This window comes from Acromyrmex echinatior, chromosome 17, assembly GCF_024713525.1.
Source record: "Acromyrmex echinatior isolate Ae372 chromosome 17, ASM2471352v2, whole genome shotgun sequence".
Lineage (NCBI taxonomy): Eukaryota > Metazoa > Arthropoda > Insecta > Hymenoptera > Formicidae > Acromyrmex > Acromyrmex echinatior.
This window is the reverse complement of record NC_141868.1, coordinates 7,900,385-7,926,880: the sequence shown is the minus strand read 5'-3', so window position 1 is coordinate 7,926,880 and position 26,496 is coordinate 7,900,385. Positions and strand designations below refer to the sequence as shown.

The following is a 26,496-nucleotide window of genomic DNA, read 5'->3' as shown; positions in this document are numbered from 1 at the left end:
GACCTACCAGGACCGAGGGATAATGTCGAGGCGTGCAGGTTGGCCTCCGACCTCGCTCTGGAAAGGGCGGTGGGAAGATGAAGTGCTGGACCGAGGTGACCCCCGGATGGCGGGTTTCCGGGTAGAGGACCCAGTCGCAGCTCCAGACAGGAGCTGTCCATGCTCCGAGTCTTCCGCAATTGCGAGCTCATCGTCGTCAGCTCGGACCCGCCGTTCTCCTCGTCCTCTGGCCAGAACGACGTTTGCTACGAAAACGTAGATTGCTATAGACTGCAATTCTCCGCGGCACGCTTCGGCAATATATCTCCACGATATTTTTCATTACGTGTATATATATATTGTATACTATGATTTGTGTTAACTTTAAAATAACACTGCAGATATAGAAAAAAAAAAAATACATAAAAATTTTTTTCTAAAATAAAAGTAAAAATTTTATTAATTTTTTTTATTGTTCATAACATTCAAAATTTCTATTCTATTGCTTAGAAAATCTTGATTCCAAAAGATATAAATTTCTAAAAGATATAAATTTTTGAAAAATGAGGATAGGTTTTCCTAAAATTTCTTTATAAAACTTTAAATGGCTAAAATACATGATATTTGCAATTCGTAAGATCATTTGGGAAATTCACGAAAAAGGCAATAAGATTGTTGTAACTTCTGCAAAACATATGTCGGATAATGTATAAACATCAAGTCGCAAGAGTAATTCATTGCGCTTTCGTATTGATTCAGAATCGTATACGAATAGTAGATAACGCAAAGACTATCACGCAAATTTACCCTGAGTCTGGAAGCGAACATGTCCTCCACCGACTGGGGCAAGTATTCCCTAGTGGCGGCAACCTCGCGCCATTTATCAACCGAGGGATGAAGCGCGGCCAGTGCAACCTCATGAAAACTCGCATAGTGCTTCGCCAAGGAGCATTGTCGCTCCAGTACGAAACCATATCGCCGTCTCTCCTGAGTCATTGCCTGTGAAAAGAACGCACAAAGGGACCGGGATGTTAATGAACTCGCTCCTTTAATGAATTTCATCGCGTAATCCATCATCTCCGTTATCTATAGCGTATTTAACTTTCGCATTTATCCGCCATCAAAAAAGATTTTGTATTATATCCCACGTTTGTATACCAGGTTTTCAAAAATATGTTTAAAAAATGTGAAAAACTTGGTACCAATACAGCACAGATGATTCTAGCAATATTGCAACGTTCCAGCAATATTACAGTAATAATGCAAACGTTGCAATATGGCAGTAATATTACAAATGTTACAATAACATTGCAATGTTGCTTCCGTCTCCTTACTAGTATAAATTATTCTAACATATTATTTGAAAATGTTGCAGCAATGTTGCAGTTCTGTGTTGCATGAGATACTCACGTTTTTCAAGCTTTGTTCGCAGAAGGCATCGAGCTTGGTCTTTTCCTCCTCGAGGATCTGCATGTTCTTGAGCTCCTTGTCCATGGCGAGGCCACTCTTATTGGCCGCCCTAGACTTTTTTCTCTGCTTCTTCATCGTCGCGGCTGCCTTGCTGTAAGTCTCGGATCTGGTCTTGTGTTGTTGAAGAAATTTCTTCTGCTCGCTCTAAAAGTTCCAACGTTACATTATTCATTGTCGCCGGAAGTCGGGACTCGGGGACGACTAATGTGCCTTCCGGGAACCATTTTCGGCGGTTTACTTACCTGTACGACCTTCGTGTCCTTCTCCAGGTTGGTCTCCAGAGGTACCAGTAGATCCACGTAGAAAGCTTTTAACTGAAACGTAAGAGATGAACAGGGATGTTATTATTACACATGGACGATACGCGATGTTTGTTTAATTCAGTGATATTAATTTTAGTAGTCCTCTCTATTATATGTAATATTATGTATGTGTTAACGTATTATATTATTTAATTATATTATTTTTACACAATAAATAATATTGCATTTATTAATATTATTATCTTTATACAATATTAATATTAATAACATTTTGCTATAAATAATATTTTGCTATTATACAATTTCCTAATTTCCCAAAAGTAACATCCATTTAGAAAATTAACGTAAAGTTGTGCGATTTGCACACATAAATTAATACACAGATATACTAAAGTAATCTTTTTAAGTGGGAAATAATTAACAGAGACCGCTAGGTAATAAACTTAATTAGAAGAGGGTCGAACATCCTTCCAACATTTAAAGGCGGTCTAAGGACAAGGAGGGTAAACTTTAACATCCCCGCAACTGGTGTTGAGAGAGCGATGTTTCTTTATTTCCTCACCGTCTCAGGTTCACTATGTGAGCTTTAAGCGGTTTACGAGTCTCTCCCGAGCCAGACCTAATTTATACTCGCAGGAGTGGTCCTTGGTTGGATGCATTCCGACGGAAAACGCGACGGCGACGAAGGCGCTCTTTATTTCGTTTTATTAACATCTTGAAAGAGAAAGAACGAGACAGAGAAAAGAATGATAAAAGCAACGCGTTAAATTCCACATAATGGGAAAAAAATGTAATGCAGTAATATGCGGTATAACAACAGAATAATAATATGATGCCAGCTGAGAGAGGGAGATCATAAAAACTCAAATAAATGACAAACGATATTTCGAGCAATTAGAGAAAGAAGCGCGTGAATGCAATAATAGCGCAATTTCGCCCGGAAATAGCAGAGCAGAAATAATCATATAAATAAATGGGAGAGCAAATCTTTCTAGATGCGTTCGCCAAATTTCGCTACCAACCGGTAAACCCGGACATTTCGATTTTCGTAAATCTGGTCTGTTAGAGTCAATGGGTTCTGTAACATATACTAGAAATTTTCAAACAAAGGATTAGACACCGTTTAGACAATTTCTGATTAGCTGGACCTTAAAAAAAGAATAAGATAGGTAGATATCTCATTCTATCTTAAATAAGTCCTGAAAAATATGACGAATTAAACGTATGGTGTCTAATCTCTTACTTGAGTGAGCCATCGAAAAATGGGGGTGTTTCAATTTCTAAACGAGGATACTCTGATGCAAAGATGATACAAATTTTCTTTATCAGGGATTCGTTGACTGTTTAATACTGTTTTACTGTCATAAGTAGAAAATACTCAAGAAGATCAGTATTTGCTTTCCTGTTCTCCATTTTCTATAGTTTAATATAGAGATCTTCCAATGTGAGTGAGTGAGAGAGAGAGAGAGAGAGAGAGAGAGAGAGAGAGAGAGAGAGAGAGAGAAAGAGAGAGAGAGAGAGAGAGAGTCTGGAGCCGCAATTTTGTATGCAGGGTAATAATTTTAATAAGAATCTACGAGATCGAGAATAGAACATACATTTATTTTTCTTTCTCTTTCTCATTCTGTTTTATCTTTTTAAATCTATTTAATCTCTCTTTTTTTCTCTCTGAAATTGTTAAAACAATTGGACTAATCAAAAGTGGTTTCCTCATGTTTAGACTCTTATTAGAGAGCCTATAGTTTAGTATGGACACGTTCCAATATATTATAGAGCACACTGGTTAGAACGATGCAAGATCTTGGCTTGAAAACTCGATTCGAAAATTTCACAAGGAAATCAAGCTTCTCTGAGCGCGATCATCCCTTAGATCCAGCCCTCTGCAATCAAATCACTATTCGAGCCCCATTCCTCTGTTCTCCATCCGGTTCAAACACGCCGAGATGTGTTTGTGGGGCACATGATTTTCCGACCGCGATAATGATATGCCTCTGTGTTTGCCAGCCACTTCGATCCATCAGCGTATTAACCCTTTCGAACTCAACGCCCCTCCAGCTTCGCCCTACGTCAGCTACGTCGGCGTTTCTTCGAGAGCTACCCTACAACCAGCCGTCCTCACTCACTTCCTCACCCTCGCTCCCCACAAGCTCGCGTTTCACGAACAAGTTGTTTGTTTTGCAGTTCGAGCACCCTTCGCCTCGCTTTTTGTGCGTCGCTCAAAGGCAGGCGGATTGCAGCAAACCCGTTGCTATGGCGGTGCGTGACAAGGGCGAGGGGAAAGGGAATCCGTCTTTTTTTTATCCGCTTTTTTTTATTCGCCCGCCCCTCCCCATCCCCTCGTTGAACACGCGAATCTCTACGCACCGTGAATTTAATCCGCGAGCTTTTAGGGAACGCCGGCGATTTTTATTGGGAAATTCTGCGCTCTTTAGATCTGATTGTGAACGACCGCCGCCATGTTTGAGTTCGCGTTGGGACGAGCGTACGAGCGTCTTTTGCCACGCATTCCAGTTCACCCCGTCGTTTCCTCGTCCCGGCACCCCACGCTTCGTCCATCGAGAATTACAGCGTTTCCGGAACGCGCGAGTGTTCTTTTTTGCGCCGCCTTCCGGTCGCGTTACTGGATAGATAGATAGATTGGAGAACCAAATTTTGGTTAATAGTGCATGGAATGATAACGAAAAACGATGGTATCTGTGACAGTGTTAACAAAAGCAGAATATCCGTGATAAACTTTCGTAATAATTTAATTTATATTTAATTTATGTCTCCTAAATTTCAATCAAATTTAAAAAGTAAAAAATTACATAAAAAAAAATTATGTTATATCAACAGTATTATTTTAATTGAAAATAATTTTATCAATTCAATAATACTAATTAATTAGAATATTATACTATATAGTTTAAACTTGATTTGATAACTTTTTTTTTTGACAATATATAATGTAACTTAACAATGTTTAAAATGGGCGAATATTCAATTTTCTCTAAAAAAAAGCCTCATGTAAAAAATTTTATTCTACGTTTTCGAGTCATTTTTTTCATGTAAAATCACTCATTTCGCAGTTGTACTATCAATTCACAATCATCCATATAACGTAATAATATTTTAAAAAATCCGAACATCTCTGTAACTTTTGAAGAGGAAAGAGAAAAACCAATAAAAATGTTGCAATTGCAAATCAAAGATGTCCGTTCATAGAAACGAAGAAATAAAGATTCTTTAACGAATCTCGCGAAGTTATCGATCGAAGTTGTAGCGGAGATACACGTCCGCCAAAAAGCTGCAAAGTAATGCAAGCTACGTGAGTTTCACCCCACACAGCCATCCCCCGCTTAGCTGGACTTGGCACTCGTCTTTCTCTTTCCTCGCAGCACTTCCTTCGCTCGTTTCTTCCGAATCGCGCTCGAGATAATCTTCGTCTAGAGTGCGTTTCTCTACGGCGAATCGTGACGCAGCACGCGTACGCGACTGTTCGTTTCTCCGCAGATTCTCCGAGGAGATCCTTGTGCATTGAAGCATCCCCGAACGTAATTAACTAGATCATTTACTTCATACGATAAATTGTGTACACAGTTCTAACATTTATAAAGTTCTAATGTACAGAAGAAAACGAACATCTTTTCGCAAATTTCTAAATCTGCGGAGATAAGATAACTGTCTCTATTACTGTGTCTACCCTTATTAGTGTGTGTGTAACTACTGTATTTAATATAATTAATTCAGTAATGAGTAAGTTGGCTTAAAGACACACTAATAGGGACAATTATCCTGTAACTTTTTCAAAAACTTGAAAACTGTACTTTAATAAGATTTTTCTCGTGTTTATATAACTATCAAGCTTTTTAATATAAAAAATTAAAAGCTTCTGGAACATCTCTTTGCTTTTAACATGTTACGTGTCAAAGTTTTCTGAGCAAACATATCATTGTGCACAAAAACAACTAACAAAGTTTCATTATTTTAGCGAAAAACAGCTGCATTAAACTTAACGTTACTTGATTACCGCGACAGAAAAGGTACGTTCCCAGTTTAGCTGAGGATTAGATTGCATTAGGTCGCTGGAGAGACATTTTCGCGGAGAGGTCGGCCGGAACAAAATTGTAAAATGTTACGTCTGCAAGAGAGAGAGGGCAGAAGAGAAAGAGAGAGTTGTAAAGTCTTAATAACCACATGTCGTTATGGTTGCAATGAGATTTCATGTTCAAACGAAACGCCTGCGGGATGTAATGTCGCCCTCAAGCCAAGTGGAGGCGAGCCGCAGGATCAAAGAGGCTCCTGCGGACTTCTGCCTGCCGTAGAACCGTTCTATAGGGTGTCACGAGATCGGCGATGGAAAGAGAGAGAAATGTAACAGAGAGAAAGAGAGAGAGAGAGATGTAAAAGGATGCCTTCTCAAGCTCTTAAAAAGATGGGTAGATAGAAAATGATAATATCATTTTCAAGTAATATTTTGTTTTTAAGATATTAAATATTAGTAATATTTTGTTATAAATAAAATTATATGTTTTGTGATGTTTTATATGTTATTGTTTAATAAACAATGACGAGAGAATAAAGGGCACATAAAAATCAAAAGTATGTATAATATAATATTTTATAATTGATTAAAAATATAACATGTTTCGGTCTCACGATTGAGCCTTCTTCAGATATGCATACAGGAGTTAATAAACAAAATTTGACATTGCAATATCAAGATTATTCTATTATTCGTCAGTCAGTGTTCGTTTGTCGTGATATATATGTTTATCAAGTGTCTCATTTTTAATATCTTTTTATATAATATTATCTATATTTTTAATTTTAATTGTGACTAATTATTATAGACTAACACGCTTAGTAATTTAGAAATTGACGAACATTTTCTCTTTTAATCAATTATAGAGTATTATACATACTTTTCATATTTTAAAATACTTCTTTATATTTGACTCTTTATTCTCTCGTTTTATTGTTTTTTAAATTATGAGTCCTTCGTTTTTATAATAACTTTATTATTTAATATTAGTAATATATTATTTTTTAAATGTTAAATCTTTCCAATTTATTTAGTAATTGTTACTTAAATGTAGTGAATTATTAATTATTTATTCATCATTACTGATTTCTTTCCGAGATTATCAATATTTCGAGGAGTGATCCTTGAGACACAATTGAAATAAATCCTTTTTATTCATCGAGTGAATATATAAGCAAACAAAAAAATGAATTTCCACCAGATAGGCTTGGCACTAGATGTAGAAAGGACATCTTTACGAATCTTGGCAGACGCGACCGTCTGACGTAATCCCCGGAAATGGACGATGCCAGAGTGGAAGACAGACGGAAAAAATGGGAGTGGCAGACAATACGCCTGCTCTTAGCTGCCCTACGAAACGTCGTTGAATATTATTCGCAATAAAAAGAACTTCCTAAAGATTCGAATGTATGAAGAAACCAATAAACAAAAATATTATTTAAATTATTGTCGTTATTCATAAATTGTATCAATATAGTCTCTGCAAAAAATGGCTGGAATTAAAAATTTACAATTTGAAAAATATGTGTAATACATCCTTGAGGCTAAAATTTTAATTGAGTTCTATTAGAGAGATTTTCGAAATGTTGTACATATTAAGAAAAAAATGAAAATTAGATATAAGTTAAAATCGTATGTAACTTGATTACTGAATACAAAAAGTTTAACGTCTACAATGAAAAAAATCTAAGAAAATCGTCGGAGAAAAGTTCTAAAAAAGAAAGACACGTCAATGAAAGTTTCTTACTCTAGAAATTAAATTCTTGCTGCTCTACTTACGATGTTCATTTCCTGTTCCTGGATTTCCTTGTACACCTCTACGATTCTCATCAGCGCGAAACCTGCAACATAAAAAATGGACTACGATCAGACTCTGCGATCGTCCTGGGCGGTACTCTTCTCGCGGGAATCGAAACAACCAGAACTTTCGTCCTGAATTATTCAGGCGCGGTTGGCGTCGTCGATACTTTAATCCAGCGCGGTGCCACGGCCGAGGGAGAAAAGTGGAGAACGAGGGTAAATGCGGGGGTGAGTACCGCGATAGCTTAAAGCAGCGCGTTACGAGGCCCGTGGTCGCCCGCCCTCGGCCTCACCGCGGAGTGACTTTCCTACCGAAAGCTCGCGAAAGCTCACCACGAGGAAACAAATGCTCTTGCGTCGAGCCCGATCGAGAAAGTTTCCGCGGAAAGCGGAAACTTTTCCCGTGGAAACGTTTCCCGCCACTATCTCTTACCTCCTCGCTCTTTCTCCCTCAGATCTACTCAAGAGGATTTCACGTTGCTTTTGAATGAGCTTGCTGATTTCGCGTCGGCGTAAACTTGGATAAAGCTTACCAAAAAAAAAAAGAAAAAGTAAATAAATAAATTACTGCATCAAGAGCAGACAGTTTCGCCGTAGATCTGAGGTATTTATGTTTATGTGTTAAAAGGAGAGATTATAAAACTTCGTTCTATTTGAGCGGCTTCAATTTACAGTAATTAACAAGTCCGCACGATGCAAACCGCTTACCGTACTAGTCAGCAATTAAATATATTTCGCGTTTGGCAAAACACATTTAGATACGTTGACCGCTCGGAGAGTTTTCTGCTATCTTTTTAATAGCAAATGCAAAAATTGTGCGCTGCTAAATAAAGGAAAAGTAAGTTTTTTTCCATATATACGTCACGCAAAACGTTCGCTTATATTAAAAAGCACTGACGTTAAATAATACATATTTTTTACATCGACTCCGCCTGTGAATAGAGGAGACGATATTATGGTAATACATATCATATATATATATATATATATATAATGATCCCTTTTAATATCTCCGTTATTAGATAACGAATTCTAGTGATTACTTATGAAATTATTTTCTCAGTAACTCGCCGTTACATCGTGACGCTAATAAGTTAATACGTAATAACCAGCATTTATTACAAGACATTTACCTTTAAGCATTTCGAAATAAATTTTTAAAATACATTTTAACATTTAATTACACATACACTTTCTCATTCTTTTAAACTTAAATATATACTGAAAAAAATGATATATCAATAGGATTATTTTAATTGAAAATAATTTTATTAATTCACACAATAACACTATTAATGAAACAAATACGTCATCTTGGTTTTTAAAAATTTTATTTGTTTCATTAATACTGTTGTTACAAATCAACAAGATTATTTTTAATTAAAATAATGCTGTTGATGCGTCATTTTTTTCAGTGTATTATACAAATATGTGCATATTTATTATTGCTTGTTATTTAACATTTTATTTGACTGTATATACGTTGAGTTACGCAAAATTAAACAATAGCATGGCATTATGTTAATGTATACTCCCTCTGAGCGTGCTGACAATGTTAATTTTACAAGGTTTTTTTAGTCAAATAACATAAATCAATTGTAGCTCTACTGACGTTAATAATTACATGTACTATAAATCTTTATTACTGAGCAGCCTATACGCGGAAAAAGTTATGTGTACTTGTACACATTTGCATACATTTTACAATATTTTATTTTTTTGTTAATTTTTTAATAAACTGTATTGTCTTTTAAACAAAATCAATTTTTTAAATACCTGTTTTTGTGGAAGACCACATTATTACCTCTGTTTCTCTTCGAGGTCATCGCATTTTTATAAATAATATTCCAAGTAAAAATATTTCGTAATTTTAAGATTAGAATCGATTGAACAATACTTTGACAAATGTAATCGTTAAGTTTTAAATTTAAACAATAAGAGTCTTATTTTAGACCGTACATGTGAAAACACAATCAATACAAACTAGAAATTAAATGCCTATAATGGTCAAAGCTGGATCATTAATATTTAAATAATTCCATATAAATTATATATACATATTATACATGTACATGCATAATTGCATATACATATATATATAAATATATATGTTTATAATGTGTGTCATTCGAACTGCGCATCGAATTGTTTTCCGGACTTATATAAACGCAATTAAATTACTGTCATAATATCACAAATTAAATTAAATTGACGAGCAATTTTTAATAATTTGATGCTCAATCAGGCACCATATTAGAAAGATATTAATGTGTTGAAAAAACTGTAAATAAATTTATTGCGAGAAACATTTTGGCCGGAGTAAATTTAAATATTGATTACACAGGCACAAAAAAAAAGTACCCTGGGATGATCCATTTCTTCCCATTTTTTCGCTCTAGATTAAAAATTTGTCCTGGATGGTCCTATTTTGATGTCAGACTCGTATCCAGCGACTCAAAATACATAAGAATAGCTAGGTCTCTCCACCCCAGCAGAGGGTGGGGGTCTTTTTTTTGTGGGTCTGTTATCACTAACCAAGTATAAAATGTAAATGCCATAATCTTCTGCACTAATAAAAGGGGCGGAATGTTTCGCTCCTTCTGCACATATGGATTTTTCCGTTACGTCCGTTGCGGAAGGAGTCGCGAGAAGATATCGGTGGTGCTGCTCCTCGGTCACGTGCGACAAATATCGCCTAACGCACGTGACGGTGGATACCAGGCTATCTCGTATATTTTACCTCCACCTCGCGAAGCGATATATCCGCGCGTATCCGCGCGATTTTTACTCCCACGAGTTTTGCATTTTATCGAGCGGCAACTCGATATCTCGAATACACCCTCGGCAGATGTATTAGTTATTCCGCAATGTTACACAGAAAAGATGAATTTGCGCTGAGGTATCTAAAAATTTAGATACCTGTGGATACAAACCTGGAAAAGATTACGTTGGACCATCTGAATAATGTAATTATTTAAACACTAAATAAAAGTAAAAAAAACTCTTACGAAGCAAAACTTTTACGTTGTATAAAATTTTCATCATTTTGTACCTGAGAAATACAACAAGATGTATATAACCTATTAACAAAAGAAGGAAGCGTTAAACTCTTAAATATTCGACAAAAGAGAACTTGTGTAAAACTTTGAACAAGAAATTATCCATAAGAGAATTTTGTACAACATTTTAGCACTAAAAGTACAACACGTTCTAGTACTCACGAATTAAAAATAATATCTTAAAAGAAATAATAGCTAAAAAAAACCTCTAAGAATTTCTTTTAAGAAGGAAAACTTCTATGAGAATTCCAGATTTTTTTTTTAAAATTCCTACGTTATTAAAGTTTTATACGTTCATAAAACGCTAATTATAGTTCATTAAACTGAACCACGTTATATCTCACGACCGTAACGGTCTCCGAGGAGAGTTTATCTCTGTCCCAGATCTCATCGATCCGGCCAATCCCCCTCCTGGATTTCGCTTAAACCTGATGATCCCAGGGCGCATAAATTCGGAAACAGACCGGCGATATGTCCGGCGAATTTTAGTATCCTCGTAAAGTAAAATACGTTCCTCTATTCTCCTTGCCTTCAGCAAACTGTGGGGTCACGTGCAGCTGCAGCGACAGCTATTACCTGGTCCTTAAATGAAAGGCTAAGGATAGCAGACAACGTAGACAAAGGGTGCGCCCGTCGTGTCTCAACCATACAGTATCGTAATCCTCCGCCCACACAGGAAACTCTAGGCGGAGAAGCCCGTTTATACGTGCACTATGTATATACGGGGTAGCTCGGGAAAATATCGCCGTGCAAGGGTGCCTCTGCTATCCACCAGGATCCGCGAGATACAAACGTCAGATCCTCGAGGATCCGCGGATTTTAAGCGGTACAGATTCGAGAACTCATAGATCTCAGATAGCGAAAGCCTACCCCCGGATTACAGTTATTCCCGACGTCATGAATCTTCAAAGACTCACCGATTCCGAACGTCACGGACCCTCGAATGTACACATTGCTGCATTGATAGAAAAGTGACGCAAGTTGAAAGTTGGCATTTTTAAGATAACGAAAGAAAATTAACCCCGAAGATTAATATAATTTTGTCGATACATTTATAGCTCATTTGTCACAACTCTGATAAGGGATGAAATTTGCCTACCCCTTTAAGAAATTAAGCAACAGTGATGAAGGGGGAAGAAAATTATATTGACTAATTCTAGTGAAAATCCCACTATACTATCAAGGAAATATTAACATCCTTTTTATGTCTATAATGTTTGAACGAAGGAAATATTGAGAATTTGATTATTTCGACTCCTCATATCTTCAAAACTATCCTTCTATGCTCAATTCAAATTTTTTCTCAGATCATATAGTATCGTTTGGCATACAGTTTGATTTGAAATTCAAGGACTAAAAAAAATTGAATTTTTCACTCTTTACTCGAAATTTTAATAACGCAAATTCGACAGCATCATGATCAGTAATAAAAATTTTGAGATATGTATTGTGATACTTAATAAAAATTTTTTTATCTAACAGTATTTTGTTCCAATAGAATTTTAAAATTAAATACTGAAAAGTTGCTAATTCTAAGATTCAATTTTCTTCAAGGCTTAAGGATATATTGCAACTATTTGAAATACACCATCACAACAAATTATATATAATGTAACGTAATGTTAATCATTTGATATCAATCATTTTTGTTCAATCATTGCTGAAGAAGGATCTGTGTGTTCCGAAACGGAACAATTCATATGTTATTATTATGTTCTTCGTACAATAAATTCATGATATATTGATTTATAACTTAATGGCTCGATTGTAAACCGTTCTTTTATAAATTTGCATTCAATTTTCTATCAACACAATGATATGTATCCGATTCTCGATTATCGAGCCTCTTGATGGACTCGACTCTGTTTTTTTGCTAATAAGAATTTTTTTTAATTATTTAAAATTCTAAGTTCTCCAGCACGTTTCTTCGGCAACGCAAAGTGCCGGACGGTTGTTCGGACTCTTTGCAAAATATTCCATGGACGTGATCCAACCATACGAAATATCCTCACGAAAGCTGTTCGGAGCTTTTCCACGTGACTTCCCGCATCAACCACCCCCTCAACCTCCGAGAGGATTTTCCGCGGTCGCCATGAATCCGTTGTTCCTGCTTACGGTGAGCATTAAACCTCCCCGTGCGACGAGCATTACCTCTATCCTGACGAAGCCACATGCTTATAGGGGGGACCTAAAGCCTCGCAAACGTTACACGTCTCTCTTTCGTTACACGTAAACGCCAAGCTTTGCGGATTCAGAAATTTATTGAGGCGAAGGAGGTGAGGGGAGGGGGTGTCCAATGGAGCGCCGCAAGCAAAATTTTGTTAAAGTCAAAATGAAAAGATGGAATATTATTATTTAAATTATCACATTGAAAAAGTATCATTAAACGTATAATTCATAAAACGTTTTATTTAAAATTATATTAACACAAAAAAAAAAGGATAATATAATAGAATTTGTTTTTTATACCTAGAAGTTTCTTAAATTAAAAAATATTTTTGGAATCAAAATTGTGTTAAGCTTTTCGGAAATATTTAAAAAATATACAACGCTTTGCTATACATTTTTAAAAGAGAAGACTACCAAGGGAGAGCCATATGGTCTTCCCATAGGACATGGATTCACCAGAGACGCCAAGAGCGATCAAAAAGAGACACTGAAATATACGAGCAATTACGAAAGAATAAATAAATCAAATTCGTGAAATGATGGCAAGGCAAATAATTCACCCTGTTCTCAAAGTTAAGTTTGTCATCTCAGTTCGAAAAATGACATCGTATACAGATTTATTCCATACTCATTCAACATTCGACGCACAGTGTACGTCGTTGACGGGCATCCAATATCACGGAGTAAACTAGAAGGACTCCGCTAAAGCAAGGAACCGGTAATCTAGGAGGATAGCAAGATAATATACATCTCAGATAGGATAACCCAAGAACATCCTGGTGAGAATGTCTCGTCGTCGTGTAACGCGATCGCATTAGGCGACCCATTTACACCCGTTCGACGCGGAACTACCTGCGACGTGTCGCAGGCCATCCTCGTCGAGGCCCTCTTTCACCGCCCTTCAATCTCAACGTTAATGCACCCAGCCGGCTATGATATAGGGAAAGAGGGAGGAAGAGGGAGAAGGGTGACGGCGCGTTCCTCTCGTACTGGGTTTCTCTCTTGTTACACAATGGGAAGCCTCGCGTTACAAGTGTAAACGGGAACCGACGACGCCTGAAATACTACGAAGCTGCGAAGCTTGCGCTTACCCCTGTGCATACGGAGGTGTGAAAGTACATGAATGTGCGAAAGCCCTCTAAGGGCGGACGCCCTTAGACGTCGCACGTTCAGCGAACGGCTGGTCTCAAATATTCGCACTGAAGGGAAATTTTGCAGAGACATCGCGACGTAAATCGCGCGACGTTAGAATCCGTCACTATAATGCTTCGTTGCGCTCTATCGAAATTAAACTCAATTGTTAGTCGGCTCAGTTGGGTTCAAATGTAATAAACGCGATCGTCCGACGATGCCAATTGTCACCCTGCAGTATTTCCGTGGATCCGAAAGCGATCTCGAGACTTTGAAGCGTCGAGAATATCAGCAGCACAAAATAATTATATAAAAAAAAAGTTTTCAAGCTAAAGAAAAAAACACTAAGGAAAAAATCGAAATATTAAAATCAAATATTATTTATTTTTTTTTAATATTTATTAAAACATTTTTTTAAATTATAAAAAATTATAAAAAAATTTAACTGTGATGACAGAATATACATTTCTGTGAAATGTCTTATTTCTTTTAATTATTTATTATAATTGTAAACAAATAAAATAGATGGTTTTTACTTGCTAAGAATAAAATTTTACCGTATTTAAATAAAAATTTATTTCAGTAAAATAAATCCTACAAATAAATTTTTAAGTATTTAGCTTCTCCTTAAGTATCTAAAAATTTAGCTAGATACAAATTAGAAAATAATTTTATTTGAATCATTAAAGTAAGTATGTAAGACACTCAAACTAATTGCAAGATAAAACTTTTTACAGCATTGTCAACACTTTTAAGCATTTTACATAATTATTTCGATGATCCAAAACTATTTTTGGATTGTTTTCTGTATCTGGCTAAATCTTTAGATATTTTAGTAAATCTCTTCTTTCGGTGCAGTGTTTTCAGATTTCCCGAGCTTTAATCCGCAAATTTTTTTAAATTCATGGCTTTCTAAATCCCCGGATCGTTAAAATCAGGGCTTATTACAGCCCTTATTAATCCCTTCACCCCAGCAGAATTTTCTCCCCGTTGGTGGTATATTTAGCTATATTCAAAACGCCAAATCCTCGCGACGAAAGAGGAGGGGAGGGAAAAATGGGGGGGAAAAGCGTAGTAAAGCAGCGTGCAAAACGTCGGGGGTGTAGTTTGACCATCGAGTCAAACGGAATGTACGATTTCACGTCGGCAAGGGTCCGCCCGGAGTTGTGGATGTTAATATTGAATCAACGGGAAGTAAACATGGGTTGTTTTCGATTTCGTCGACTCTCACCGGGAATCCAACCGTACGATTTTTCCGGCCGATTCGCAAAAGGCCGATATGCAAATCCGACTTGCTCAAAAATATCGCGTGCAAAACCATTGCGAGTCAACTATACAACGTGCCTTATATGTGTATATAAAATAAACTGGTACGATTTTGCCCGGGAAAAAGAGTGCTCAAACATATTTGGGAATAATTTTTTTCCTTTTATAATTATTATTTTTCATAATGATCCATGATTAAAGAATAAAAGTACACGAAAAAATTTGCTAAATTTTAATATATTTAATATATTTTTTTTTTGAATTAATAAGGATAGGCCAGAAGTGTTCATCGAATCTGTAGATGCCAATTTTTTTGATGATTCTTGAGACCAAAAAAATAAACGTATTGCGGCATTTATTAACGACGGTTTCGTTTTTTCGAGATATATATAAATTTTTGATCAATATTCTAATTTTTTGAAAGAATTATTAATAACAATTAATTAATAATTTAGCTTAACGATGATTACTTTATATAATTAATCATAAAAAAGGATAGACAAATTACAGTTATAGCACAAAACTTGTGCGGATAATTGACAAATATGAATGTCCGGCTTAATGCCTAACTACAATTTTGCGATTTTATTTTTATTTGAATGAATTGTTATTATTATTTGCCGTTATTGTGTTGCTGTGAAGTAAGTAATTAGTTGGAACGAGGGCATAACTGAGTTGGAACTGAGATAATGAAATTAATTAACTTTTGATGATTACGTAGCGATTGAATTGTGCCGCTTAATCGTCATCTCTCTTCGATATTTTACGCTGGTTTGTTTATTAACAATACTAAACAATATTCATTATTAAACGTATGCGGAGCTAAATGACGGCGAAGCGGCTGTTTCCGCCTTGCGGTTAGCAACACCGACAAATTTGCGAAATAACAGCAACGGACTAATGCGGACCTCGCATTTATCGCGAGTTCTATATTCGATTAAATCGCGGATTAAATCGCGGTGTAAACCGAATTTGATATCGTATATCACGTACATTATCAATTAATAACAGAATCATTCGAAGAAAATTCTATTAAAGATCATACATCAACTTTGTTTCCCGTCTTAAAAATCTAGGAATAAATAGAAATGCACATTCGATTATTTCTTATGATTTAATGTGACATTAAATATTATGTTGCTTACACTTTTTGCATTCAGCATCTTTACTTTCTCTCTCTTGAATGCCTGAATATATATTTATTTCATTTCAAGTGCAAAAATTTTTGGAGATTTCAAACAACGCGAATAATCTTACTCTTTTGAAAAATTACACTCATTTGAATATCATTTTTTTTTTAAATTAAAATACAATTTGTAATTTAAATTAAAATTGTATACGATTTACTTCACCATTAGCGGATTTTTATTATTTCGCGCCTGGATATTTGCGAATAATTACCGAACTCGTTAATCATCTTTATCACCGCGATGCTTTATCGTCCGTTTTATGAGCGAGTCTGTTTCTTCTATGCAAAACGGCGCAGTTTAATAATCAAACATTCTGGCGCAACGATTGGAACAAAGTTGAAGAAACTAGAAGCGCAAAGAAAACGAAGCAATTTTAGTTTCACAAAGTTCTCGTTTTCTCCTATGAAAACTTGATGAGCAACCGTTACTCATCCAGGTGCTTTTTAACTTTCGGCATGAAAAACACTCGATATTAATTAAAAGATGATTCGAGTTATTGTAATCAAGACGTAAGTTTGCAAAATTATCGATCCGTCGATATTAAAGCGCACCGTACTAAAAACCGAGCGATTCTTCGTGATTTACATTAGAATAGCATCCGGAATTTCGTTGCGTTAATATTCAAGGTATCGTAAATTTCCGGATATTTCGAAACGTTGCGCGGTAATACTCATTTGATTTAGAAAAATTGGATCCAGACGTCGTTTCCGGTGCAGTTCCGATGGAACCAGTTTCCGGAATACTTCGCGATCGTAACGCGCTTATGGCCGCGTGCGTCTATATGCAGACATATATGCAGGCAATAAATTTCCTTGGTTCGGGTGCGGACCGTAATATATATATTTCTTCGCCCACTTCCCTCTTACATGATACCACATTACCGCCATGAAATGGTAGAATGTTGTAAAAGGAAAATAACGTTGCGAAATTAATTCTGTCGACTTTCACGTGGCTGCGTGTCTCTGTGAAATGCCGAATAAAATGCACGAAGACAGATTTGGTACGTGAAAATTCTGAGAAAAATTTTACATAAGAATTTTCAATCGACTGAACAACGTTTGCGTTTGATAAAATCTCAGGAGAGACAGAAACTTGAAAAAGAAGCTTAAGGATTTAGAGGATCTGAAAAATTGTATCTTTAGACGTGCACAGTTGAAAAATTTGTGTTAAATTTAGTATTTATTTCAGAATTTCACAAACACGGTTCATTTAAATTTTTATGTTAATTTAATAGAAAATGAATATGTTAAGACGTAACACAAATATTATGTAGAAAATTAACATAAAAAGTAACTATTCGTAAGGAAATTGTTCGCAAGCATTTTTTTTTCAAATTAACATTTATATGTTGAATTAATGCATTTTATTCATTTATCTTAAAATTTATAATACATTATTTTTATATTATATTAATTGTTCACTTACTCATGAATAGTATTATTTGAGCACTATTTTAACATTACGAAATATTGAATACCAATTTAACACAAAATGTTCCAATAACACAATCACGTTATATTAAATTAACACTCGGATATGTTAAAAATTTACTGGTTAACAAAAAATGTTAACCAGTATCAATTTCAACATAAAAACAAAATGTTCATTACCGTGCAGATTTCATTTTTGAGCTCTTACAATTAGTATCCTGTGGAGCGAAAGATTTTCTTCATTAAAGCTTTAAATCTTTAATTAATTTCTTATAATTTCGAGTTATTATCCGTTTCAATCATTGAATCAAAATTACTCAATAATGCTCTTTAACGGACAATAATCTACGGTGTAATGTAATACGACCACATGACGACGAAATCCCACGTTAATTAGTTCGAGACGGTCGAGCCAGCTGAAAATTGTTTGTCTTGGCCCGTCTCGCTGGGTTAGGTCGAAATGTTGTCCCAGCCTAACCCCATCTGAAATCCCTTCCTTCCGCTTCAAGGTACACCCCTTTCCTCCTTTCCTTCCTCTCGTTAAATCCAACGAGAGACGCTCGGATCAGTTAAGGTAGAGAGAATGCGACCATCCCTGACTAAACCGAAAGTACTCCAATTTGTCTTAATTTTTCGCGTACATCGCTGACATCTCCAATTATTCCACAGTTATTTTTTTAAAGTCCATGCTTGCAATCAGATGTATGAACAACAAATATATGAAATAAATAAAATTTTGCAAGACTCTCATTTATTATAATAATTAGATTCTAATCAATGGATAATCACTAACATCAGTCCCAATTATGGTAATCAGTGAAAATCGATTAAAAAATCAATGAAATGTGGAATCCCTAACATAGCTAACCTTCACTGTTAGAAATGCTTCCTTTACATGTAAATAAAACTCGTAGTTATGAACGAAATTAAACGTAATGAATAATTCAACTGAAATCTAAGTTACAGTTTAATTATTTAAATGTATGAACGGGTACTTAAATTTTATAAAATTTCATGAAAATACATTAAATTTAATGTAATGTCGTGAAATTAAATTCAAATTGTATAACTTAAAAGTACATTAAATTTCATGAAATTTTTAAGTTTACATTAAACGTTAATGAAATTCAAGAACATTTTTAACAATTGCTTTATAATGTATAAATTCAATTAATGTATATGATATTGGAAATGAGGCGTACAAATATCGGTATTTTATGTAATACTCAAACTTCCTTTCTTTTTCATTTGAATTTCACTGATTCAGATTTAGAAAGTACAGATTCGAAAATAATTTTGTTGGAAACTCAAACTTGTTGTCAAAGTATCAAAATTATTTACAGTGTCGCTCATTATTTTCTCAGTTTCTAACAATTATTTTGATGGTCAAATAAAATTATTTCCAGTTCTATACCCAGCAAAATCGTTCTTTCCGTGTAGGAGTAGAAAAGATAAATGCATAGAAAGCGTAAACTCGAATAACTCAAAACTCGATTAAACTTTCTCGGATAATTAAAATCGAATATATAATATTGCCGAGTAAACGATCGTGCAGAATGAAGCAATTTCGTGGGATGATAATTACTCTATTATTGGAAGCTTTGATTATCTGATTCCATATTCCTTCCATATTACTTCAAAATAGGATTCTCAAATGTCTAAGATCGTGAAGATAATTGAAACAGAAAATTTAACATTGATCATTCATTATTGATTGATTTATGTTCAGACTAGATTGTTCGCGCATTTTTCGTCTCACAGTGCCTTTCTCCTCTGAGAGCAGGAGAGAACTTGCTATCTTTGATCAGACGCACGTCAAAGAACATACAAAATATGTCGCAAAATGGTGGCGGCCCCCGAGTTGGCGAAATCGAGCCGTGGGGAAGTTTCGGTATTCAAAAAGAGTAACGACTCGTGTCAAGGGAACTGCTAAAGGCTAGGGGAAGGAAGTATACAGGGGACGAGACACAAGGTAGATTCAAGGGGATACTAGCAAGATAGAGCTGTCAAGAAGAGGGATGAAGTAGGCGCGTGCCACCCTCCATCCTCTCTCACCCCCTTGTTTCGTTATTCCGAAGTGATACAAAGCACGTCGGAGATCAACGCCACTCCGAGACTGATCTGACCAATTCGCAAAATAAATATGTATACTCGAGGAACGAATGGGCGCCAATCTAAAGTTACATCTAGGAGAACCCCGATGTATTTTTTATGAGATACGCGCGCACTTTCCCGATAAATTGAATAAACGATAAATTGAGTAAGAATAAGTGCAGACACGATTATTAGTGAAATGCAAATCTCCTATTTTCAAGGATAGTTTCTATAAAAAAGAGTAAATGTACATTTACTGTATAATTTTTTTTTTTAGAAGATTACAACGATCATTTTTATCGTCATAAACTGGATTCGAAGATCCCAATAAACAACTCTATCCCGCAAGAGTAACTTATGTCTCCACTTGCTCGTGAACTCGAGGCTAATAAATACAAGTCTCATTTTCTGTTCAGAGGTTCTAAAAAAAAGTAAATTTTTCTTTTATAAAATCTGAAAAAATAAATATTTATATATAATTTTTTGAAAAGATTACAACCATTTTTTATCGTTGCAAGATGGATTCGGAGATCCCGATAAACAACTTCGTCTCCCGCAAGAGCAGTTTATTTCTTCGTCTCTCGCGGACTCGAGGGAATCGGGGGAGGCCTCTTGATTGCAAGAGCGCGTCGAATAAATAAACGCTGGTCGATCTTGTCCTTCTTGCTAGCGGGAAATTCCACGAGGGGATGGAAGGGGGTAGGAAGAACGCGGAGCGGTATATATCGTGGATTACAAGCGAAACCATCTGCTGGCTGATAAAAACGTCCGCGGCGTGGTGGCGAGAAAAGCTTACTTTCCGAAACGAGGTAGAAGCGCCGAGGAAGGTGTACCGTCAGGGTAGTGGAGTCGGAAAGGAGCGACGAAAGGGGTGGAGGTGGTAAGAAGGTGGGTCGCGCGCTTCGGAATTTAATCTAAAGTAGAATCGCGCTCCCCCGAGTAAAGCTCGCTTACACTTTATTTTATTTCGCTTTATACGTTTCCCGCGTGCTTTCAATGGCAGAGCGCGTCCGACGCAGTTACGACTCGCGAATCCTTAAAGCCTCCTTGGATCTTCTCTCAGGGGGGTTACGAATCCTAAACGATCTGACGTTCGTCCGCTGAGGGATTACAGTTTGGGATGGATTTTTGATCCGACGTAGTTTAATCGGATTCTATGATACGAAGGGACGTTTCTTAGAAGCATAGACCTTTAATCCATTGAATCTTCAAAACGTCGAAAATTTTTTATTTCCTATTCTTTACCTCGGTAGATTTTAATGGAGTCATGTTTCAAAAATTGTTTCTCAATTTTTTAAGGATCTTGAATTTTTTCCCGCCTACAAAGAGATATTTAACAGATTTTTTTTAAACAATAAATTGTTGAATGCGTGAAAAATCTCTTTTTTTTTTTTTACGTAATTAAAGATGATCTTATAGCGAATTTTTGAAAATTTTCCCGTGGAATTTTCCCCGACACGGAATTTTCACGAAAAGGTTTCGTATTCGAGGCCAATAAATCTTTTGCTGAGAGAGAAGATGGTGGGAGGGTGATGTTATAAGATCGATCGATCGTCAAAGTGCGGAGACGTGTACGTCGCCCCGAATATTCTCGCGTGAATAGTCGTTTCTTCATGAGCATCTCGAAGGGTAGAAAAAACCCATGTAAGAGGATTAAGCAGGATGAGTAAACCACAATTTTTTTGCTGAAATGTGGAAAGGTAAATATTCTCTCTCTCTTGAATCATATATTGTATATCCTGTACAAAAAATGTACACAACATATATGTTTTAAAAACATTGAAATTACAAGATATAGTTTTATGTATATATCCTTCCAAATACATTTTATCGTTAGATATTATTACAATAATAAATACTTAACATATTTATTAATTTTATTAAAATTGGTTTCTTACAAGTAATTCACATTACAACATTTTATAGATATGTTCAATTTAATTTATAAGTACATATAACGATTTATCATTTTTTAAAAGAAGACAGGAAAGCCTAGTCGTGCAAACATCAATCTTCTGCTTTATTAAAGTGAGATCAAATGCAATCGGGAAATTATTGGCAGCGCACACTCGTTTCGCAGAGCAAATTAAAGTAGGTCCGATTAAAACGCGAACTTCGCACCATGCCGGAAATGACGTGATCGTTGGCGAATAGGAATCTGCTCGCGACGCGCGTAATTACGTCCCCCAATGTTTGAAACTCAGCTAGTTTCGACAGTGCTCGATGGAAACTCAAAGTTCTAAAGGTTTATAATACGAGCGATCCGATTTGTAACAATTGATATTCTCACACATGGAAGATACGTGTTATACACAAAATTCCAAGTGTTGAAATTTTATTTAATCTTCCACACACAAATATTTAAGAGATGCAATATTCGAAATATTCAAAAAGAATATCTAAAATCAAGATTGATAAAGACTAATGTTTTTTTTAAGAATAAAACGTATTGTGTTTTTTTTTAAATGTTTTCAATGCTTCAAATATGCTTTAAACAGTACTATAAAAAAAACATATTAAAAACAATTAAGCATGTTTTAAACTGTTTAAAACACGTTTAAAACATGTTTTTTATCAACCCTACCTAAAATCTCAATGCTTTGAAATTCAATGCGTCTGAGACATTAAAGTTTCAAAACTTTACAATTTTCAATATTTCGAAAATTTCAAAACTTCGCAGTTTTATACAAATCTAATATGTCAAGGATTCCAATTACAGGAACAAATTTCGTCAACTCTTTGTTTTTCAAAAAATAATGAAATGTTTCTTGAAGGATTTTTTATTGAAAATGAAGGGTGTTTTTCAAGAAAATTACCCTTCAACTTTAGAAACTTCGTTTTGTATCTCTTATGTAATAACCTGAATTTATAGTATGTGTGTGTGTGTGTGTGTGTGTGTGTGTGTGTGTGTGTGTGTGTGTGTGTGTGTGTGTGTGTGTGTGATATAAAAAATTTAAATATTTCTTTGCAATATGAAAATAAATGTATAACGGTGTAAAATTCCTTTATTCGCCAATCAAAATTTCAAAATTTTCTTTTGCCACCCCTGCATTCGAGAAATAAAATTTAGGTTTATACGCAACTACTTTAAAATGTTAAATGTGCCGGAGATCCGTCCTGTATTTAAGGCACAGACGAGTCGCATTCGTCCGGAATGAATAAGACGTCGGGCTTTCACAAGTACGAGCGAAAACAGTCGTAATTGGCCTCTCGGTTCGGATAAATGCGTCTGGGGTGGGACAGGGGGGAGAGGGTAAAGTGGCGAATCCAAGCGAATCCGGCGAATCGCTAAATTAAATGACATCCTTTTATTACGCGTCTCGCTACTTCCTCCCCCTCCCAGCCTTCCTTCATCCTTCCGTTCTTCGCTTTAAGCGAGACCGTAACTCCCGTCGTTAGGTCTTCAAGCTCGGCTTGGTGCCGTCATGCAAATACGAGCAATTTAATAACGCTGCCGAGATATCGCGTGCACCTTTACAAAGTAAACATTTCAGTTGCAACACGCAGCATCCAGAGCTACGACGATATTTACGCAGCGCGTCCTGTCATTCTTCGTCTTTCCAATTAGGGAAGTATAATTTATTTTGACCATCATGGACCTTGAAAATGGCAACTTTTTTATTTGCAGACGTTCTAAAATCTAAATTTTGTAGAGTCATATTTTTATAAAATAGCCAAACAATAAAATAATTATAAGTATGTAAGTATATACGTGTAACGCAAGAGAATCATATTTATATATGTGAGAATATAATATTTTTGACAGATAATTTGCAATTTTTTTCACATTTCCCAAGAATATTATAAACATTCAATATATTTCAAGTTCTTAAAGTTCTAGACCACAAGTTTAAAGTTGTAATCCTAAGAGTAAAGTTTTTCAAGAGCGTTTGAAAATTTCACGTCAATTTTACGTTCTACAAAATTCTAAAGCTGCTTCTATGATATTCTACCTATTGAAAATGGTAATTGAAATACGTATCTCCGAGAATATTCGCATGTTTCTAAGGTTCCTTAATTTCAAGTCCTCTGAGGGCGTCGAATTTTCAAGGTTTCAAGTTCTTAAAGCTCAAAAGTTCCAAGCGCTCGAAATTCGCATTTTGTGAAGATGGCATTTACATTTTCGTAAGCTGTTATGCACTTTCATGTAAAAGAGCGTGCGATATAACGTTCGCGGGGGACAACAAGTCGCGCCGCCGAATTACTGAACAAAAGGGGGTGTCGCAACCAGGGGTGTTGCCGAGCTCGCGACTGCATAGCATAGATATAAAGCGACGGGGTTGGTGTCGCGGGAATCTTCGGGTGCATTTCCATTTCAAATGCGCTGATACGAGCCCGCCTCGCATCTTCGCCCCGGTTCTCTCAGCGAGCTCACGAAACACGATGCAATCTCGCGTAATGAAACGTTTCCCCGTACCGGATATCTGCACTCGCTTTTACAGAGGGTGCAAGGACACTTCCGATTTTGATTAGAACTCGAGACCGGGACTTGTATTCAAGGGGCAACAAACGGAAGAATTGGCTTCTTATCACAAAGTTGGTTGCGCGTGACGAGCATCGAAAAGTCTCTTCTTCTTGAAAATTGTAAATTTATCTATACGATACTTTATACGTAAAGAAATGCAATTTTTACTTCAAGCAGGCTATAATCTGAAAAGAAATCTGGTAATAACTATTAAATGTATTTTGTTTAACATATTGGCAATATTTATGGCCAGCATTAAATATTATCAAATGTAATTCGAGTAGCAAGATGAGTCAAATAACTTAATGACATTTTTTTAATTAATTTAGAACATTATTTTAAAGTATGTAGATGTCGAAACTCTTTTTAAAAATGATTGTACAACGTAGAACTTGTTAGAAGTTTTTTTAAAAGTGTCCATGTTGACTTTAGACACTAAAAAATTATTTAAAAATATGCAAATGCCGTGACTTTGTTTAAAAATGATCTTAACTGAAATTATTTTAGTTTTTTTTTAGGTTTTAATAGAACATTCGATTAAAATTATTTTACTAAAGCTTTATCCAAGTTCGATTATTATTAACAGACTTTTTTCAGTAAAGATAATCTGTAAAAGTCGATCATCTTCCATAGCATATATTTGCAAAGGAAAAATTAACTTCATTAATTCTCGCCAAGAATAATGCTATGTTTCTTCACTTACCACTAATTTTCAGACAGTCCGCGCTTCATTAAAAGCTATTACGGCTTATTAAAAGTTTTACGCGAGTCTATTGGTGTTACGTAATAAGATATTACAAGTTATTATAAGTATAACGAGAGACTCGTCATTCCCCGCTTCTTTCCATGCAAATAAAGAATGCAAACTTCAGACGCTATGACCATATCGCATTATTGTACAAGTTGCGATAAAGAATTTGCCGCTGTTGTTATACAAAAGTTTTGTAGAAATATATCATCGCGTAATAGCTGTATAACTTGTTACAAGTCTTGAGCGAATATATTATTATTGCATAACTTCTTACAAGTTATTAAGATTGCAACCATTTATCATCTTTCTCTTCTCTTTGTGCAAGTAAAATACGCGAAGCTAATCACCTCGGCAATACAGAAGGATTAGTGTGACGAGAAGCGCGATTGATCGATCAACACATTCATGAGTTACAATAAAACATTTTTTACTTGTGTTAAAAGCAGTTTTATTTGCTTTTTATTATTATTTTATTGTCTTTAAACGTAATATTTGTAAAAATTTTTGTGTTGAATTTTTAATATATTTCAGTGTTAATTTAACATAATTTATGATTAAGTTATTTGAATATATTTATGATAAATTGATATTTATTTATTTCTTAAAAATTGAAAATAAGAATTAACATAAATTTTAAATGAATAAAAGATGAATAATGTCAATTTAACATATTACAAATTTTAATGGAAAAATACTTTCACAGCTTCTTCCAAAATTTTGACGTTAATTTAACATAAGATAAATATGTAAGAAAATAACACAAACATTATGTAAAAATTAACACAATAAAAATTGACAAAAAGCGTTACATTTCTTTGTGTTATTTTTACATAATGTAACTTTCTAACATAATCATCTTGTGTTAAATAATACAAAAATTTTAGTGGACATGTAAAAAGTGTTAGATTTAACACAAATTTTCCAACTGCGTACAAGTCTAAACGTAATAACATATTTAATTTCTAATGACATGGCTTTTAGAATTCATGAAGGCAATAAGAATTTATCATTATGACTTCTGCGTTGGACAGTATTACCATAATTCGTACAATAAGACAATATGGCCACGGTATTCGTAACAATTTATATTCCCGATATTCGCGAACGATCCTTTTTAACGGTTTCTTATCGCACGATGGCGTTAACAAAAGCACTCGTTAAAGTGATTAACGACGATGAGATTGTATGGGGAGGGGAGGGGAGGGTGTGGGTGGGAAAATGGTGGACGAGGAGGCCGCGATACAACCGCGAACGCCATTACAGGGACTTTATTAATTGCCATCGTCGTGTAATTTGCTCGGCTATGCGAACGAGGGGATGGGCCGTGGAACTTGGTCGATCGCTCTCGCCTACTTAATTGCTGCTTTCATTAGGACCGTCATGTCACGTTCTTTCAACGAGTCTC

The 26,496-nt window shown here is 35.4% G+C and overlaps 1 protein-coding gene across 3 annotated transcripts in view; it reads right to left on the bottom strand.

Moving 5' to 3' along the window:
- The window catches only part of IRSp53 (Insulin receptor substrate 53 kDa), a 128,216-nt gene that overhangs the window by 13,749 nt on the left and 87,971 nt on the right, over positions 1 to 26,496 (bottom strand). For all 3 annotated transcript variants that reach the window (XM_011067830.2, XM_011067833.2, XM_011067832.2), the window contains 5 exons: positions 7,516 to 7,577; positions 1,692 to 1,763; positions 1,390 to 1,593; positions 787 to 978; positions 8 to 245 (listed from right to left, as the gene is read on the bottom strand). In XM_011067830.2, coding sequence (XP_011066132.2) covers positions 8 to 245; positions 787 to 978; positions 1,390 to 1,593; positions 1,692 to 1,763; positions 7,516 to 7,577 — 768 coding nt within the window. The remainder of the gene's footprint in view (positions 1 to 7; positions 246 to 786; positions 979 to 1,389; positions 1,594 to 1,691; positions 1,764 to 7,515; positions 7,578 to 26,496) is intronic.